The sequence below is a fragment of the Colobus angolensis genome, unplaced genomic scaffold (assembly GCF_000951035.1).
Source record: "Colobus angolensis palliatus isolate OR3802 unplaced genomic scaffold, Cang.pa_1.0 Scaffold515, whole genome shotgun sequence".
Taxonomy (NCBI): Eukaryota; Metazoa; Chordata; class Mammalia; order Primates; family Cercopithecidae; genus Colobus; species Colobus angolensis.
Window position 1 is genome coordinate 2,310,820 of NW_012118655.1, and position 18,310 is coordinate 2,329,129.

At 44.5% G+C, this 18,310-nt stretch overlaps 1 protein-coding gene across 1 annotated transcript in view; it reads left to right on the forward strand.

Moving 5' to 3' along the window:
• ALK (anaplastic lymphoma receptor tyrosine kinase) overlaps positions 1-18,310 on the forward strand; it is a gene marked incomplete at its 3' end in the record, with an annotated part of 732,271 nt that overhangs the window by 623,434 nt on the left and 90,527 nt on the right. Inside the window, exon 9 of the mRNA XM_011960583.1 lies at positions 5,721-5,890. Within this exon, the coding sequence (XP_011815973.1) occupies positions 5,721-5,890 (170 nt within the window). The remainder of the gene's footprint in view (positions 1-5,720; positions 5,891-18,310) is intronic.

Consider the following 18,310-nt stretch of genomic DNA (forward strand, 5'->3'; position numbering starts at 1 on the left):
AAAAAAAAAAAAAAAAAGGCCAAAAATACACATTTGCCAGCCATTCACTGGCTACTAGTTTGCAATCTTATTCCAGGCCTTTTGCATCTATTTCTAGAATGAGATATTGTTGAAACTCAGTGCATGCCTTGGCTTGAGTTGTGGCTGTAGTTGAGTGTCTTCTGCTATAAACATAGGAGGTATCATTATAAGATGAAAGAAGGTTAATTCTTTTTGTTTGTTTGAGACAAAGTCTTGCTCTTGTCCCCCAGGCTGAAGTACAGTGCACAATCTCAGCTCACTGCAACTTCCGCCTCCCGGGTTCAAGCAATTCTCCTGTCTCAGCCTCCTGAGTAACTGGGATTACAGGTGCCTGCCATGACACCCAGTTAATTTTCGTATTTTCAGTCAAGGCAGGGTTTCACCATGTTGGCCAGGCTGGTCTCGAATTCCTGACCTCAGGTGATTCACCTGCCTCGGCCTCCCAAAGTGCTGGGATTACAGGCGTGAGCCACCGCGCCCAGTCAGAAGTTAACTCTTTAATTCTCCTATTTGTTCCTAGCTCTGAACAGTTGGGTCCAGTGGCTGTCTGGACCTAAGTCTTTACTGTGTGATATCATGTGTCTTACCTTGATTATCTTGTGTCATATGTCCTGACTGTCAAGTGGCTCCAATTACTTCACCTTTTGCTACAATCAGAACATTTGTAATCATTCATTTAAATTCTATCTTCCTGGCTAGATGATAAGCTCCATGAGGGCAGGAGCTCATCTTCAAAAGCAGAGTATGCAGCACAGAATAGGAAGGCAGTAACTATCTGTGAGTGAGTAGATGATGATCTCCCTTAAGGACTAATCCCAGGAAGCATCCCGGTGGATTTCCTCAGAAGGCTAAGGATGCCATAGCCTTCACACCATCCCTGGGTGGCCAGTCCAGTTCTCTCTCTTTTGCCCAGCCTGATTGGCCTAAAACACAGAACAGGAAGATGGAAAGAGCTCAGCTGCTGGCTCTCCCCTGGTCCCAGCATAGACAAGACAGGGCTGCATCTTGCCAACATGCTCATACCATTAGCAGACTCTACTTTAAACTGAAAGGTTCCAGGGAGTGGCTGAGGAGAAGGCACTTTAGAATATAGCCAAGTGGCTGGGAAGTGAGGAACCTCTCCCCTTCCCTGGTCCCTGACCCATAGAATGTAAGAAAGTGCCAAGGAGCTTCCTAGGATGGAAAGTTGATTAACTACCACTAAGAGGAAAGCCTGGCAAAGACGAGAGTGTCTCCCTATATAGATATGCAATTTTATTCATGCTGACATTAATTGGTTCCTACCACCTGCCCTCGCTTGACAGCCACTGTGAACATAAGATGAATAAGACAGTCCTTGCCTTGAAGGAATTCATGACCAAGGGTAAAGAGAGAAGACAAGGCAGCAGGTCCCAATAACCTTAGTTAGAATATTTAAGAGGAGGAAGAGGTCGTTTCTGAGATGGATGATAAGAAAAAGGCTTCCTGAAAAGGAAAGAGATTTCATTTTTTAAGGGGACAGAAGGAAAAAGCAGGTAGAGTAAATGGAAGAATAAAAAGTATAGAAGCATAGAAATGCCAGGCAGGTGCAAATCTGGCAAGTAGACTGGTGTAGGGGAGTCTGGAACTTGCATTCATTCAGCTTCCTTGTGTGGGTTGTTAGGTGAAAACTGACAGGCTACTTCTCTGGTCACTCGAAGGTAATGCAAACAGATCTACAGTCACTTAAAAATGCAAAACACAGGCTTTTTAGTAATCAGCATGCTCATCCAGTCATAACTTCGGTCTTGCTTTAGAGTCATCCTTCCTGCCCTCTCCTGCCCCCTCCACTCTTGGTTCTATTGCAGATGGAAAGCCTGAAATGGGAGAAAGGGTGTGGTCAGTGGCCTCTCTAGTTCTCCACCCAGCCTCTCCTCCTCTTCTGTCATCTTATTGACTTCTGACCTGTTGAGGTTGTAAGCATAGACAGTGAGAGGAGTTCAGGGGAGTAAGAAAGTTCTTTCTGGAGACTGTTGGGTAATCTTGCATTGGTGTTCTCTGGATGTGACAAATGTCCAAGGCTTACTATTTCTCACACAGGGGCTTTTGGGGTTCCTTTGTAGATCCACCTTTCTCCTCATTCCCTCCACTATGGCTTGGAATTTTTTGCCTTGACTTAGGGCATGTGCATCTTTTTTTTTTTTTTTCTTTTTTCAGACAGAGTCTTGCTCTGTCACCCAGGGTGGAGTGCAATGGCACAATCTCGGCTCACTGCAACCTCTACCTCGCGGGTTCAAGGGATTCTCCTGCCTCAGCCTCCTCAGTAGCTGGGACTACAGGTGCCCACCACCACACCTTGCTAATTTTTGTATTTTTAGTAGAGATGGGGTTTCACCATGTTTGCCAGGCTGGTCTCAAACTCCTGACCTCAAGTGATCCACCTGCCTCGGCCTCCCAAAGCGGTGGGATTACAGGCGTGAGTCACCATGCCCTGCCAGGTATGTGCATCTCTATTGTAGGTGTTCACTTCCACCTTCCTCCACTCTTGGGCATCTCAAGATACCAGCAGCTTCTTCCTACTATTGTCTATTTACCTTCCTCTTAGGCAAGCTCTACAGTGACCCTGCATGGGTTCGCCTATACATGGTTCTCCTCCCACCCATATGCAACACTCATGCATTTCTGCCCCAGCAAACTCTGGGAGTGCAGGCCGCCCAGTGCTGCCACCTTGCATTGTTCTGCCACCAGAGCAGCTAGCCAGCCCCTAGTTCAAACTTTAGACCTTCCAGGTAGGAGACAGACACTAATCCACTGTGTTTCCAAAACTGCAGGGGATAAGTATCAAGTCTTTGATGTGGTATCATAAAACCATTCTCTCTTGGCTTGAGATAAAGATGGAACCCCCTTCCCACCTTCTTCTTAGCAAGAGTGTGAAGTGAAACTTGTGGTATGCCAAAAGCACCTTCCAAAAACTCTCTCCTAAAGTCAACCTCTAGCATTTTGTAATATGAAAAGTATGAGTGTGGGGTTAAGAATTATGTCATTCATTTTTATCCACCTCTCTTGAAAGTTCTGCACCCTTGTGCTCTTACACTTCCTTTGAAATGCGGCACCCACTGCCTCCATGCTTCAGCCAAAATGCCTTTTTAATATTTTTTTACATCAATTATTATTTCAGTTAATAGTCCCTATAACCCTATAGGAGATACAACTATTCTCATCTTAGAGAATAGGAAACTGAGCTTCAAAATGATTCAATAACTAGGCCAAAGTGGCAAAAACAGGTTTGAATTCAGAACACTCTGATTCTAGAGGCCTTAGACCATTCCGAAATGGAGAATTCATGTGACCCAGCATAAGTGCTCAACAAATATTTATTGAATGATGAAAAAGTTGATTTCCTCAGATAATAGAGGAATGTAAATGCCATAATTTTTGATAGGGAATGAGAAACCATGCCGAGTCACAGATGAGCATGATCAACAGGAGAATAGGACAGAAATATACAAGAGAATTCAGAAGAGAGAAAGAGTGGAGTGGGAGAGGCACTTTAGGAGACTCTGAAGAGTCCACAGAGTTATAAAGGACATGGTTACTCTATTTCTCTAGAGTAATGAGGAAATTATCCAGAGACCAGGTTGAAAGAATTTAAGGAGACCATGAGCAACAAGGAACTAGAGGCAGCAGTTACATCCCAGCTGTTCAAGATGGGAGCATCTGAATGGGGCAAAGAAATGGTTGCAAGCCAGAGGAGCCCAGAGGATCAAATAAAGGATATTTCTCCAGAATGGGAGAACCTTGATCTTATTTGTAGACAAAGGAGCCAGAAGATCAACTCTGAGATGTTGGGGAAAGGAGGGAAAGGAGGGCAGTAACTAAAAGAGCAAAGACTGGGGAAGAGAAAATGCGCAGGGCTAACATGGAAGACAGTAAAGGATGCAGCTTCCTCTAAGAGAAAAGGAAAAGAAAGGGGGATAAATAAATAAACACTTTGCCCACTAAAAAGAGAGAAGGGAGCCGAAGGATATTGTACCTGACATAGTAGATCTTTCTCAGTAAAGTAGAAATCAAATCAGTGGATCAGGAAGTGGGCATTAGGGGGTGACAGTGTCAGTATGTGAGGGAGAGTTTGAAACACGCATTGTACTATGTGTGTCCAGAAATCAACTGTGGAAATCAACAGAGAATGAACAAGTACCACCTCACATCCAGGGTATTGAGATTCAACAGTCTGAATTCATGGAGGTTCAAATTAGCAATATTCTGCAGCCAAGGAGCAAAAGGAGAAAGCATGTGTCAAGCATGAGCCCAAGCTAGGCATTGCATGGCATGGGCTGAGAACTGAAAGGGTTTACAGTTAGCAGGGGTAGAGCTGAAATTTCCAAACATGGCATCCAGCTGGTACAAGAAAGCTAAGTGAGGCCAGAAAAAAATTAACAGATTCATTGATTTATCCTAGGAGATCTCAGTGAAGATGCATATTGGCTACCCAGGATATGGAGAAATGGGAACAGTATAAGTGAAGAGTCTGTGGTTATAGACCAGGCTTATGAGGTCCAGGGTCTCAGAAGTAGATCAGTCCCTGAGGGCCCCAATGCCCTGGTGTGACCTTATTAGTGAAGGGTTTGTATGCAAGAAAGTGGGAAGTTTGAGGCTGCGGTGAGTCATGGTTCTTAACCTCTTCAATCAAATTGTGAGGCAACCGTGTATCAGGGACTAGAAGACAAAGGAGTGGTAATTTACAGAGAAGCAGGTATTTGAAGAGAATCAGTGACAAGGGGGCACCTTTACTCTAATGAAACTGCCAGTTTGCCATAAGACATATTTTACCTTTCTTTCTACAGTAGCCGCCGTTTTTTCTTACAGGATCTGAATAGGATTATTTTGGGCAATGATATGATGTAGTTGTCCTAAGTTTTTAAACACAAAGACGAGGAACCTTGTTTATAGCATGTCGTACCTCTGAATATGACTGTACTTAAACTTTCCTAGAAAGGTTATTAGTTACAATTCCCTTTCCAATGTTTAGGAACAATGACACAGAAACTTTTAATAAAGACACAATGAAAAACAGACAGTTGTAACTTCCTTTTGGCAAAGTGGGCATCCTCTTTGAAAGACGCCCATATTAAAAGATCTTGGTTTGTAGATTTTTGTCTGGCCTTTGCCTGCCAGTGGCCACAGGTATCAAGTCATTGGGTCTTTAGTTAGCTGACAGGTGACATGACACCATTCAAATGAGATTATTAGAGTCTTTGGGGAAGAGATATAAATCTATGATACCTAAATCACTAAAAGAAACTGAGTCACAAAATCATTTGTCCAAGATCACAAAGTGAATCTGTCCAAAGGTCACAAGTGAATTCTTGCCACAGGCAAGAATCTTTGGCTACTCTTTAGGAAGTTCATTTACTACCCCACTGATCTTGATATCACCTTGCAGGCAGAATCTTGTGAAGGGTAGGGTGATAATATCAACCTGAACAAAGTTCCAAAACTGCCCATCAGTTGTCCCTGCCCAAGAAAAAAAATTAACAGATTCATTCAGTTATCCTAGGAAACAGGTCACTTGAACTTCACTGAAAGCCTCTTGGGGAGACAGGCGGTGTGCATCCAGCTCTTCTCACCAGGCTGAACCCAGCCAAGTCTCTGGCAAGGTCCTTGAAGCTTCAGTGGAGAATTCCAGAAAGTAGAACTTTCAACAATCATACCTTGTCCTCTGACTCTTCTCGCCCTCACAGCTCCGAATGTCCTGGCTCATTCGTGGAGTCCTGAGGGGAAACGTGTCCTTGGTGCTAGTGGAGAACAAAACTGGGAAGGAGCAAGGCAGGATGGTCTGGCATGTCGCCGCCTATGAAGGCTTGAGTCTGTGGCAGTGGACGGTGTTGCCTCTCCTCGACGTGTCTGACAGGTAGGCCTCTACCCATCTCCCCCAATACCCTTCTCCTCGATCAGCTAAAATGCAAAAGGAATCATGCCTTCTCTTTCTCCATGCCTTTCACCCAAGACGCACATGCAGATGTGCCCCTACACAGATATGTGCGCACGTGCACACACACACACACACACACTCTGCAGGTTACACACTTTCTGCAGTTTACAAGCTTCTCCAAGGGATGATGAGGCTACTGAACACTTGTCTCAGGACCACCGGTATGTCCTGGTTGGCTACCCCCAGTGTCTGTAGGAAAAACAAAATTGAACAACTCACATTACTAGCAAATAACAGTTTGGTTTTACATGTATATAGCATGTTCTCTTACATGATGGACTTTGCTTTACTTTCCCATTTAACTTTTATTTTGTTCTTATTAACAAGAAAACCTGCAAGGTAGGTAGGACAGGCCTTATCATCATTTACCACTCCTGTCCTCTTATAAGGAGAGAAACAGAATCAAAGTGGTGAAGCACCAGCAAGTTGGTATCAGAGTTGGGACTGGTGCCCAGGCCCGACTCTGACTCCAGTGCTCTCTATTGAGTCAGGTCCTGAGGCAGGTTGATAAGGAGGATGGCAAATTATTCAGTAAACAGAGGAGTGCTTCTACCTGGGGTCCTGGTTCCTATTTGGGCTCTATCACTAATGGCCTCTATGACTTTGAGCAACATCCTTGACTTCTTTGGGCCTCAGTTTCCTCACCTTTAAGCTGAGAGGTTTGAACTGGAAAATCATTAATTCCATGCGACTCTCCAATGGAGCAGGAACCATGGAGGGTTTGCTGCTACTTGTTTCCCCAGGATGACACTATTCTGCCACCTGCAGCCGGCCTGGAGCAAGCTGTGCTTGAATAAAGATGGCCCTGCATGGCAGCACTCATGTGACCCTGCCATATCATCCTGAACCCTCATGGTGGGTGCTGATCTGTTCCAGACAAAAGAGGGGCGAGGGGCCATTTCTATAGAGGGGACAGATAAATGGATCTGGATGGGGGAGAGCCATCTTTTATGGGCTAAAAGTCAAACATTACAACCCAGGGCAGCCTCTGCCTGAGACTCCTAAAACACATTGAAATTACCATCCTGGTGGATCCACCTTCAAAAAATCAGGGCAGAGGGCTCAAGGCAAGGTGGAGGGTGATGCTAGTTGGCATACAGCTTTATAAGTGTAAAGCTGGGTTTCACATTTTTCACCCAAACCCCACAATCTGCTATGTCCAAGAGCTCATAACTGCATCAGTGCTGTCAAAGGATGAAGGCATTGTCCTCACTCTGAGCACCAGCTACCCACTCCTTCAGATGTGTGTGGCTTAAAGATCAAAGCCCAAGGACATTCCAAGAATCAGTGACCCCAGGACAAATGGATTTAAGTGGAGAAAGAAGAAGTGTGAGCTCTGCCCACTATAGTTTAGTTTTTTGTCTTTGGGGATTGTGGAGCTGCATGCAGTTGGTGGAGAACAGGAGGGTGGTGAAAGAATCCTCCCTCCTGGGAGAGGCAAAATTAATTCAGATGAATCAAAGGGGTTTTTTTTTTTTCTCCTCAATCCAGCAAGTCTTATCTCTTTCATAGCCACTCCAGGGGATTTAAAGCAAGTAAGATGTTGACTCTGTTCACTCTCATCCTCTAGAGTTTCATTTGAAGGAGACTTTGTTCTCAGCCTCCTTCTTCCCTGTTAAAGGCTGTTTACCAGACTGACATTTCCAATATTGATACTGAGACCAAACTGTCCAGTGGGGATTCAGACAAAAGACAGCTTGGTTTGATGATGTCTCGTGACCTAATAAGTGTACAATTGCAGAAAAGAAGAGTGCTTCCATTCGCTGGGAGCCTGCGTACCACTGACATGCTCTGAGGTTGGAAGCTGCCCTCCCAGAGATACAGATGATATGGGAAGCATCAAGACCCAGAGGCAAATGGTACTGAAGGAAAATGAGGTGCAGCAGTTTTCATTTGCTAAAATCAAACTAGACTGTAGATGTGACTGGCCCAAAAAAAACTAAAGAAGCACTCTGGATGAAAGTGCAGAGGCTTTGGAATCAAATAGTGCCAAGTTTCAAAACTGACATGGTCACTTACTAGTTGTGTCACCTCAGACAATTAAGCTCTCTAAGCCTCAGTGTCCTCATCAGTAAAATGAGGATAATAACAGTATAATTTCACAAGATTGTTATGAGACTAAACGAAATGACTATTGAAAGAGTCTACCCAGAATAAGTATTAATAGATTTTATTTTCTGCATCTTCCATCCTCATCTTTCAGTTATTTGGTCTCCATAATAATTTATTAAACAAATAGCACAAATCACAACCACTGATATTCCAAGTCAAGCCATGTTCTATAAAACAGACAACACATTCTCCTCTTAGGTTTGGAGAAGTAAAGTGCTTGGTTAACTGCCTGATCCGCACTAAATGCTCAACTACTAATAACCGTAATATAATAATGAAAATATCTCCCCACCTAATGCCTCAGAAGGGTCTAGGATGACCACTTTAGCAATATAACCAGTCGTCCAACCCTTAGATAAAGGTGGACTTCTTATGAATTTGTTTCCACAATGCTCTATTGACTCCTTATAAGGAGAAGTCACTGATGGAAGGGCAAGTGTACTCTTCCCTCTTCCTTCAGGGGAGAGTCAGCTATAGCTGCCCAGATTGCTAGAAGATGAAAATGGGAGAAAGGAGAAAGTAGAGGAAGAAATAAGCAAGAAAAATAGAGAAATAGAATGGATAAAAGATGAAGAAAAACTAGCTCTCTTCCTCCCACGTCTGAGGTAGGCGTTAACACCTGGCGCCACCCGCCCCCACATCCCATGAAGCTTCCTTAGGCAGCTCCTGGCTTCAGCTATTCAGCACCTGCCTTGTGGACAGCTCCCCAACCCTGAACCTTGAAGGCAGCAGAAATTTTATTCCCTATGCTGTCCCAAATCACCTCTGCTCCCAGGTTCCGCAACCTTCACACATTACAAAATTTTTAAAGCAACTTTATTAGGGCTTAGAAGTTAGCACTTAAGAGATTCCGGGCTCTAGTCACTGGTATTGGCCCTGGCTGTAACATGAAATATAAAACTGACCATTTTCCTATTTTGGAAATCCTTCTGTGGCTTCCTGTGGCTTTTGGGATGCCTTTCAAACTCCCTAATAAGACCTTTATTTAAGCCCATGTGTGATCTGTCCAGCGCTAATTTCACCAGCTGCTTCTTAAACCATTCTTTCTCTCTCAATCTCCCCTTCCTTCCATTCAGTTATGCCATGCTACATTCTTACTTCTAGGCTTTTGCAGTTGCCATGTTAAAGTTAAAGGAAGAACTTAATGTTCTTCCTTTACCTTCCATCTCTCTAAATACTACTCTTCCTTCACTTAAAAAAAATTATCCCCAGACACCTATACTCTCTATGTACCCACAATATATTCTCATGCCTCTTGAAACATCCCTATAATAATTTATCACTCTTTACTATCTTTTTTATATCTGAATATACAAATCAACAAGGCAGGGATTATGTGTGTCTCATAAATCACTGCTTCCTGAGTATTTAGTACCATACTTAACACATAGTATGCCCAATAAATATGCATTGACAGAATGATGTATTGAGGGAAATTGCATATACTTTCAAATTCCAGTTGAATAAACTGAGAATTTCACTTGATGGAATCTATCTAACATTCCTCCTCTCTTCAACCTGTGTCCAACAAAACAGATATGATTGCTTTATAATAAATACTACTGCAAAGTGTTGTGTATATCAGAGCAACACCTGTGCCCCATCAGATGAACCAAAACAGCATTTGTTACTCTAACAAGGAATTATCTTTAGGGACTTGCCTGGTACTTGTGCTTTCTTTGTCTCTGGTCACATTCCTGTTGGAATCACTTCATAAGAAAGACTTTGATCCTAATTGGGTGCCCTGGTCCTTGTGACAGAGAGAACTAGAGCTGTGCACTTGAGAGAAAAGAGCTCTAGTCAGATCACCCCCACCACACAGTAGTCCTCAGGAAGGCTCGGTGAATACGTCATAGGTACATAAAGCCTAGTGACAGGGAGGCATTGATCCATGGAATGATATTTCTTCTGTCCACTTACAAACATGTAAAGTGATGGAAGGAATGTAATAGTCTGTCATCATTACAGAATTATGTTACCTGTACAACCATACTATAACGAGTAACAAGAAAAATCTCCAAGAGCAATGCCTAAGATGTTTTGAGCAGTGGCAGTGTCTTCCGAATACAGATAAATGCTCTCAGAGTAATTTTGAAGGACAACACCAATTCAAATATCAGCTTGATGTGTGCTTAAAAGTTATCTCATTACTTTACATCCACCTCACATAGCTACTTTTCCTCATCCTCTCCCCACTTTATCAGCCCCACCTCCCCCATTCAATTGCTGCTCTTTCTGCTGGAATTAATTTCTACCTTTTCTCAAAATAGAAGAAAGGCAAGTTCTCTCCCCTGATTCTAATTGTCAATCTCTTGCAGAGATATACCCCTAGGTTTTCCTCTCTATATATATCTTACTAAATTAAACACAATGTTCCCACCCCATCTAAGCTTTGACATGCTTACAGAGCAGAAGCCATGCTAAGTTCAACTCATTATGAGATGGATTTGGAAACACCATGGATCAAATCATGTCCCACAAATCACTGCAATTGTACAGTCAAATATAAAGTACACAACTTATCACACCTATGCAGACTCCATTCCTCAGCACTATCATTTTAAAGGCTTTTAGCCGTACACTATATACATAGTCTAACAAGAAAAAATGTTCCTTCTGGAGATATTTAGATTTCCTGTTCCCTTTGCATCCTTTGTCCTAAACGACAAGTGTTGTGTTTCACAAATGCATCTTTCAAATGAGATGGGTTAAACTGAGAGTTATGTCTTCATGCATTTAGACCAGAAACTCCAAAGAGCCAAGATTTTTTTCTATTCAATTTTTATCACCGACAGAGTTCTCATTTTATATGGGATGCTGTCAGTAACAACACTCTCCCTTTGTGTAGCATCTTTCTGTGATGAGAAAGGCATTAGAGGAGCATTTTTATTACTTGTTCTTATCTGTGTAGAGAAGTAGTAGATTTCAGTAAGTGGAAATCCAGAGATTTCCGGTAAGCCTCAGTTTGCAGGTCTAGACACGCCCCTAAAAAATGTTCTGTTTAATTCACATTTTTGTAAATTGAGTCACAGCATTCTGATAAAGCCATTCAAGAGTTATAAATGATGATTAGAGCTAGCATTTGTTGAGTGCTTACTGCCTGCCAGTCATGTAACAAGTACTTAACATGCATTATCTAATTTCATCCTTAAAACAACCCCTTGGGGTAGATACTATAATTAATCCCCTTTTTAATATGAGAAATCTGAGGGCTATGGAGGTTAAATAATTTTCCCTTAACCCTTAGGCTGGTCTGCCTCCTGTGTACTGCCTGAAATACAGTACATACTTCATGTACATGCATGGGGCTTGGCATGTAGCAGAAACTTGAAAAACAGTAGCCACTGCTGTTTTTTTTAATTTTTTAATTTAATTTTTAGAGACAAGGCCTCTCTCTGTCACCCAGGCTGGAGTGCAGTGGCATTATTACAGCTCACTGCAGCCTCAAACTCGTGAGCTCAAGCAATCCTCCTGCCACAGCCTCCCTAGTAACTAGAAATACAGGCGTGCACCACTATGCCCAGCTAATTTAAAAAATAAAAAAATTGTAGAGACAGGGTCTTGCTACATTGCTGAGGCTGATCTTGAACTCCTGGCCTCAAGTGATCCTCTTGCCTGGGCCTCCCAAACTGCTGGGATAACAGGTGGGAGCCATCGCGCCTGGTCGATAGCCATTGTTATTAACAAAATATTTAGGTTCTCGATTATTTTTAGGCCACATTCATCTTATTAATTTCACGTTAGTTTACTGCTTTCCCTTTGCTTCTGCCAGCTCCTGAAATTCATCATAGCAATTCCCACCACAATCTCCTGCTGCAGACCATTCCCCGCCTGGCCCCTCCCTGCCTGCCTCGCCTCCTCTCAGGCTCACAGCTGGAGTCTCCCCTTATCCTTCTAGGCCATTGTGTCCCCTCCCCAGGTGCCTCCCACTCTGCCATGCCTTTGATTATCCCCACACTATGTGTTTCCTTCCCAACACTGGAGCATAGGCTCTGATAGGCATTTTTAATTTGCAAATCTATTCATGTACCAAGTCTAACGAAGACATAAAAATAACCTTTAGTTATACTATACATTTAACAAATCGCCCTTTCATTGAGAATAAAGTTCACTGCCATAAGGATCAACAGGAGACCCCAGCCACAAGGTTGGTGCACTGTGCTAAATAGAGCCCTGCTTCATCCTTAGGAGCACATGGCCCAGGGGTGCCCCCCACATCCGCTCTTGCCCTCCTGCCTGTCTGCCCCTCCTAGGAGCATTTTCGTCTGTGACTGCTCTGCCTCTGCCTCCACCTCAGGGAAAAGGGATGCCTACGAGGAGGAGCAGACGTCACTCGCCGACTGCCCCTCTGCTGGATGAGCTGGCTGACAGTCCCGGCAGCTCCTGCACCTCCTCACTCTGCCCACGTCTCCCCATCCATGGCAGCCCTGTGCCCACTTCCAGGGTGCTTGGCTCCTTCACAACACAGGGTGCTCATTCAGGCCCACATCTGAGCAGCTAGGGTAGATGTCATTCCCCGTTTTCAGCTGAACAGACAGAGGCCCAGAGGGGTTCAAGAACTTGCCATTAAACATAGAGGCCCTTTTGTGGAGGTCCTTCCTCCCCTCCTTTCACTTCACCAGACAGCATCCTGTGAAGGTTTTCAAGCATGAAAGGTACAAACCTCCAAAATCCCCTGAGGCATTATGTCAACCAACATTTACTGCAGCGTTGGGTGCCAGGTGATGGGCACACTCAGACAAGCAATACAGCCCCAGCTCTCAATCTCCGTCTAATTAGGGAGGCTGGTGGGAAGATGAGACCATGGCATCACAGAACACGAGTCCTGGGAGCTGGAGCAGCAGGAGTCCAGTAAAGCCCCAGCTGTTGGGGCTCCTTGCTTCCCAACAGGCACCTGTCTAGTTGCCAGTGGTGCGTCCTCCCTCTGCTGGGCATTCCCACACCAACAGAAGCAAAGAGCAATGACTACCACCCCAGGTGGATGTGCGTTTGCTCATCCACTCTCAGCAGACGCATGCCAGGAACTTATCCCACAGTAGCCCTGCAGGCTTAAAGTTGGAAATGGGGCAGAAGGGACAGGAATGTCTCACCTGCCTCTCCAGAGGGGAGTTGAATTGCCCTGATGCCATACACACACACACACACACACACACTCTGTCTCAGGCAAAACCAATTCATTCACACGGTGGGTGAAGAAAACAAAAGGTGCTCTCCACTCATGACCTGCTGTGGCAGCACAGGTGTCCCTTCCCGGAGCTGCAGGGGCTGGGGACGTTGACATGCTTATTGGCATTAGGCTGAGTCAGTTCTTTGAACTGGGAGAAAATGGTGGTCTCAGAAGCAATTGTAAGCCATGCAGGGTAAATGACATTGACTAAACCCATCAAGTCTTTCCCCAAGGGGTTCAAAACAGTTCATGTGCACACTATGCTTTATTCTCCTTACCTTCGTGATAAGGGAGGTGGGAACAGAGTCCCTTGCTTCATCAGCAGCCTGCAAGGCTGAGGGGACTTTGGCAGAGCTGGGGTCCCACCTGGAGCCCATAGCCTATGCCTCTTGGGGCCATGATGATCGAGGACAGGAGAAGAGGGATGGTGTTCTCACTGAACCAAGCATCTGTGCCCATTAATCTTCATCATTGTAAGTCAGATTTTAATGTCCTCAGTTTATCAATGAGAAACTGTGACTCAGAGTAGTTAAATAATCTGTCCAGAGGCACACAACTAAGAAACAGAAGAGTCAGGATTCAAAACACAATTTTCTTTTCTTTTTTTTCTCTTTTTTTTTTTTTTTTTTGACAGGGAGTCTCCCTCTGTCACCCAGGCTGGAGTGCAGTGGCACCATCTCAGCTCACTGCAACCTCCACCTCCTGGGTTCAAGTGATTCTCCTGCCTCCACCTCCCGAGTAGCTGGGCTTACAGGCATCCACCACCACACCTAGCTAATTTTTGTATTTTTTAGTAGAGATGGGATTTCACCATGTTGGCCAGGCTTGTCTTGAACTCTTGAGCTGAAGTGATCCACCTGCCTCAGCCTCCCAAAGTGCTGGGATTACAGGTATGAGCCACCACACCTGGTTCAAGGAATGATTTTCTAGTGCGGACTCTCACCCATTTCCAAACACCATGGTCTCATGGTCAAAAAAATTTTTCCATGAATCTCAGTGACAACAGGCAGCAAGTGTTACCACATATCAGCAGCTGATATGAAAGAACTGTGCAATGGCGCCTAGGCCTGGGCCACCTGAAGACCCTGTCAGCCATGAGGAGGTCAGCCTGTACCTGCAGGGCCCAGCCGTGCAGTTAAGAGCCAAAGAAAGGACTCTGACCTGTAGGAGCACACCAGGCACTGCCTTGGTAGAACTGGGGTGCCAGATCAGTCATCCAGAGAGGGATATGGCTGTGTGGTCAGGACCCAGGTGAAAAACCGGGACAAAATGAGGCCCCAGGCCTCCAGAACATGACAGAAACCCGGTCAATGAGCCTGAAGCCTGTGCAAATAGCACATTAGCACAAGAAAACTGCATCTGCATCTGCATCTGGAGCTCTGGGCCAAGCTCCTTAATGCCCCCTGCCTGACTCAGACTTGTGCCTAGTCCTGGAGTAGTGCGGGAGTGTGCAGTAAGGGGAAGGCTATAGCTGTGAAGGAAGAATAGTGCAGATTCCTGTAGCCAGTCAAGGACCAAGTTCACCCATCCCTCCCACCCCTATGAGTGTGTCAGTCATCAACTCAACAATGCCAGGTGCATTGAACACACCTGAGTACCTAGGCATGTGCCACATGTATGTGAGTGGGGGTGACACCACCTGAAGTAACATTACATCTCCACTCCAGGGGCTGTACATAAAAGAAATGTTATTTCCTGCTCATATGAAATAAAAAATAAGCATGCTGGTTGGTGGGTGGCCTTCCACCTGATCATTCAGGGATCCAGGCCCCTTCCACCCTTTTCTTTCCCTGAATGGAAAGGATTTCAAAGCCAGAGGAAAGGGCAACCCTTTTCTCTGGCCTTGGAATCCTTTCCATTCAGCCAGTCAGTGGGCAAACAGCTTAGGAAACCTTGAACAGGAAGATTTTTATGAATCACCACTTCTGCTCCCCTCACATTACCTCCCTTCCCATCTGCTCTCTTTGGATTTCCTTACTGACTTTTTGTTTGCCTTATCTGGGCTGGTTTTTGTGCTTCATACCTAGAAAACAAAAATTTTCAGTCATTGGGATTTTTTTTCAGGGTTAGAATTACCACAGCACCTGTAATATCATACTGTGGCTTCTGTATCATCATTTCAGGTTTCTGTCTAAAATTTGGCACATGTAAGAATCAAAGAAAATGAGTTACATAATTCAGTTGAAGGTCTTGGTCATTAGATGTTAGGCATCTATTGTGCATAAGACACAAGGCCAACAGTAACGCAGAATGATGTTGACCTGTTATGCATTCTTTGAAACATAGCCAAAATGTATTTTATTATGAGCTCATTTTTGGCTGTTGTAAAGATTAGTGGTTAACAATGTGTTTTCATCATATTTCCTAAAAATTCAAGCAGTGAGAAATAAGACTTCTCTGAATTTAGTAGCTCAACTGATAACATTAAATGTGACTTGGAAAAAGTCTGGAATACATGGTGCACACAAGAAGCGTTCAGGGTTCTGTGGATGAATTTCTTAGCTTTTGCAATGCACCATGTTTCTCAAAGCTTGTTTTCATTAATAAAACATTTTATAATGTAAAAAAAAGTCACATGGCCACCCCTACTGCACAGGGTGCTGGGGAATGTAGTCTAGCTGTGTGCCCAAATAAAAGAAGTGAGTTAGATTTGGGGGAGAAAAAAAAAAGAGATGGTATGTCACGAAATAAGCCAAGGAATATAGCTCTCAAGTCTGGGCATCTATCAGAGTGTCACTTGAGAATGTCTCTTCCTCATTTAGCTACGCTGAGCATTGATCATGCTCCTTCTCCACAAAGCCTCATAATTCAAGGGTGAAATCAATTCCAGGTTCTATTCTAAGGTACGAATGTTTTATTCCCAAATTTTTATGATGCAGCAAAATCTTACTTTCTGGCAGAAACCGCCTCAGAATTTCCCTCCCTGAATTCTTCATTTCTAAAAACGAAAAATAAATAAACAGGAGAAAGTACTTTTGAAAAGGCTTAAAACTAGCAGGACAGTATAGAACAATGATTTCCAAACTTGAACGAACATTATGATCACCTGGAAAACTTATTCTTTTCTTTCAGAGCCCCAGATCTCATACACAAAGATTCTGATTCATAGACGACATATTAGGACCAGGAATTTGTATTTTTTAAAGTTCCCCAGTTGACTTTCATGCGTAACCACATTTGGAAGTCACTGGCATATAATGGCAGATCCAGGTATCTGGATCTGGGCAAGACAAGGAATCAAGAAGTGACTGGAGAAATGTCGTTGGCTGACACATTGTCGGCAAACATATATTAAGCCTCCATCAAGCACAGAGGATGGAAAAGGCTGTTTGATCAACTCTTGCCAGATCGCAGGACCTCCACAGGCAAACAGTAGCACACAGGCACCCTGCAGGTTCCAACAGATCATGACCAGGGTTCAGCAGGTGCAATGACCTCCAGATACAAGAGCAGTCAGATGAACCATCACGGAGAAAATGGGCTTTTTATAAGCTGACGCTTGAGGAAAATTTGTGTCTCGGGGAAATGGAAAAGGGACAAGGCATTCCAGAGAATGCCCTCAGGGAAAGAAGAGGCTTGGAGATGCAGAAATGTTCTCTGTGGGTTCAAGAACAGCCAACCAGGTTGTGTCAGAGAATCCTGAGAAATCTTTTTGGGAGAGAGTGAGTGCGAATATTAGGCCAGGGGTTTTGGATTTAGGTATACAGGTAATAAAGAGCCACTGAAGGCCAGGCACCGTGGCTTATGCCTATAATCCCAGCACTTTGGGAGGCCAAGGCAGGCAGACCTTGAGATCACTTGAGGTCAGGAGTTTGAGACCAGCCTGACCAACATGGTGAAACCCCGTCTTTACTAAAAATACAAAAAGTTAACTGGACGTGGTGGCATGCACCTGCAATTCCAGTTCCTTGGAAGACTGAGGCAGGAGGATCACTTGAACCTGGGAGGCGGAGGTTGCAGGGAGCTGAAATCGCACCTCTGCACTCCAGTCGGGGTGACAGAAAGAGACTCCATTCCGAAATAAAAGAGCCACTGAGGGCCAGGCACCATGGCTCGCACCTGTAAGCCCAGCACTTTGGGAGGCCAAGGTGGGCAGATCACTTGAGGCCAGAAGTTCAAGACCAGCCCGGCCAACATAGTGAAACACCGTCTCTACTAAAAGTATAAAAAATTAGCTGGTCATGGTGGTGCACACCTGTAATCCCAGCTACTCAGGAGGCGGAGGCACGGGAATCGAACCTGGAAAGTGGAGGTTGCAGTGAGCCAAGATCACACCACTGCACTCCAGCCTGGGTGGCAGAGCTAGACTCTGTCTCAAAAAAAAGAAGAAAAAATAAAAGAGCCACTGAGCATGGAGATAGGCTGGAAGGGTGGAAAGCACAGAGCATGGGGGATATTGGAAGGTCTTGTGAGGGGCCCAATGGGAAGTGATTGAAGCCTCAGTGTGAAGCTCAGAAAGCATGAAGAAAGAAGCTGGAGGAGAGGAACCTTCTTCCTCTGCTGTCTTCCAGATGGCACCACTGGCTCAGGGCAGCCTTGGGCGAACTTAAGTAGACATGGGCTACTTAAAATTATTAAGTGAACTTAATTAGGTTTGTCAATCCCTAAGGCCGGCAGGGTGGCAAATAAGGCAATATATTCACTGTCCATCGACAGCCTGTTGCCTGAACGAGATTGTGCATTTTCTGAGCTGTAAGTGAGCAGCCTCAGCCCTTCAAGAAGAGGAGAAGAGATGCGGCCAGTGGCTCAGCATGCAATGTGCAACCAGGCATTGATATATACAAATCAAACATTCATAATTCTGGAAGGATCTGGCCCTGTTCCTTTCTCAGAAAATATCCCAGATCATTGGAGCAAGGAGTAGATTAGCAATTCTGAGCTTTAAATCTTATTTCTAACACTGATTTACTGTGACGTTTGGGACAAGTTGTTGCTTTTGATTGCTAAGTTTCCACAATCAAGAGTGCAAAGCAGTGAGACAGATCCGGCCCATGAGCTTGGTTTAGGAGGCAGTCGCTCAAAATGGCACTAAGTGAACCTCTTTAAAATAACAGGATGTT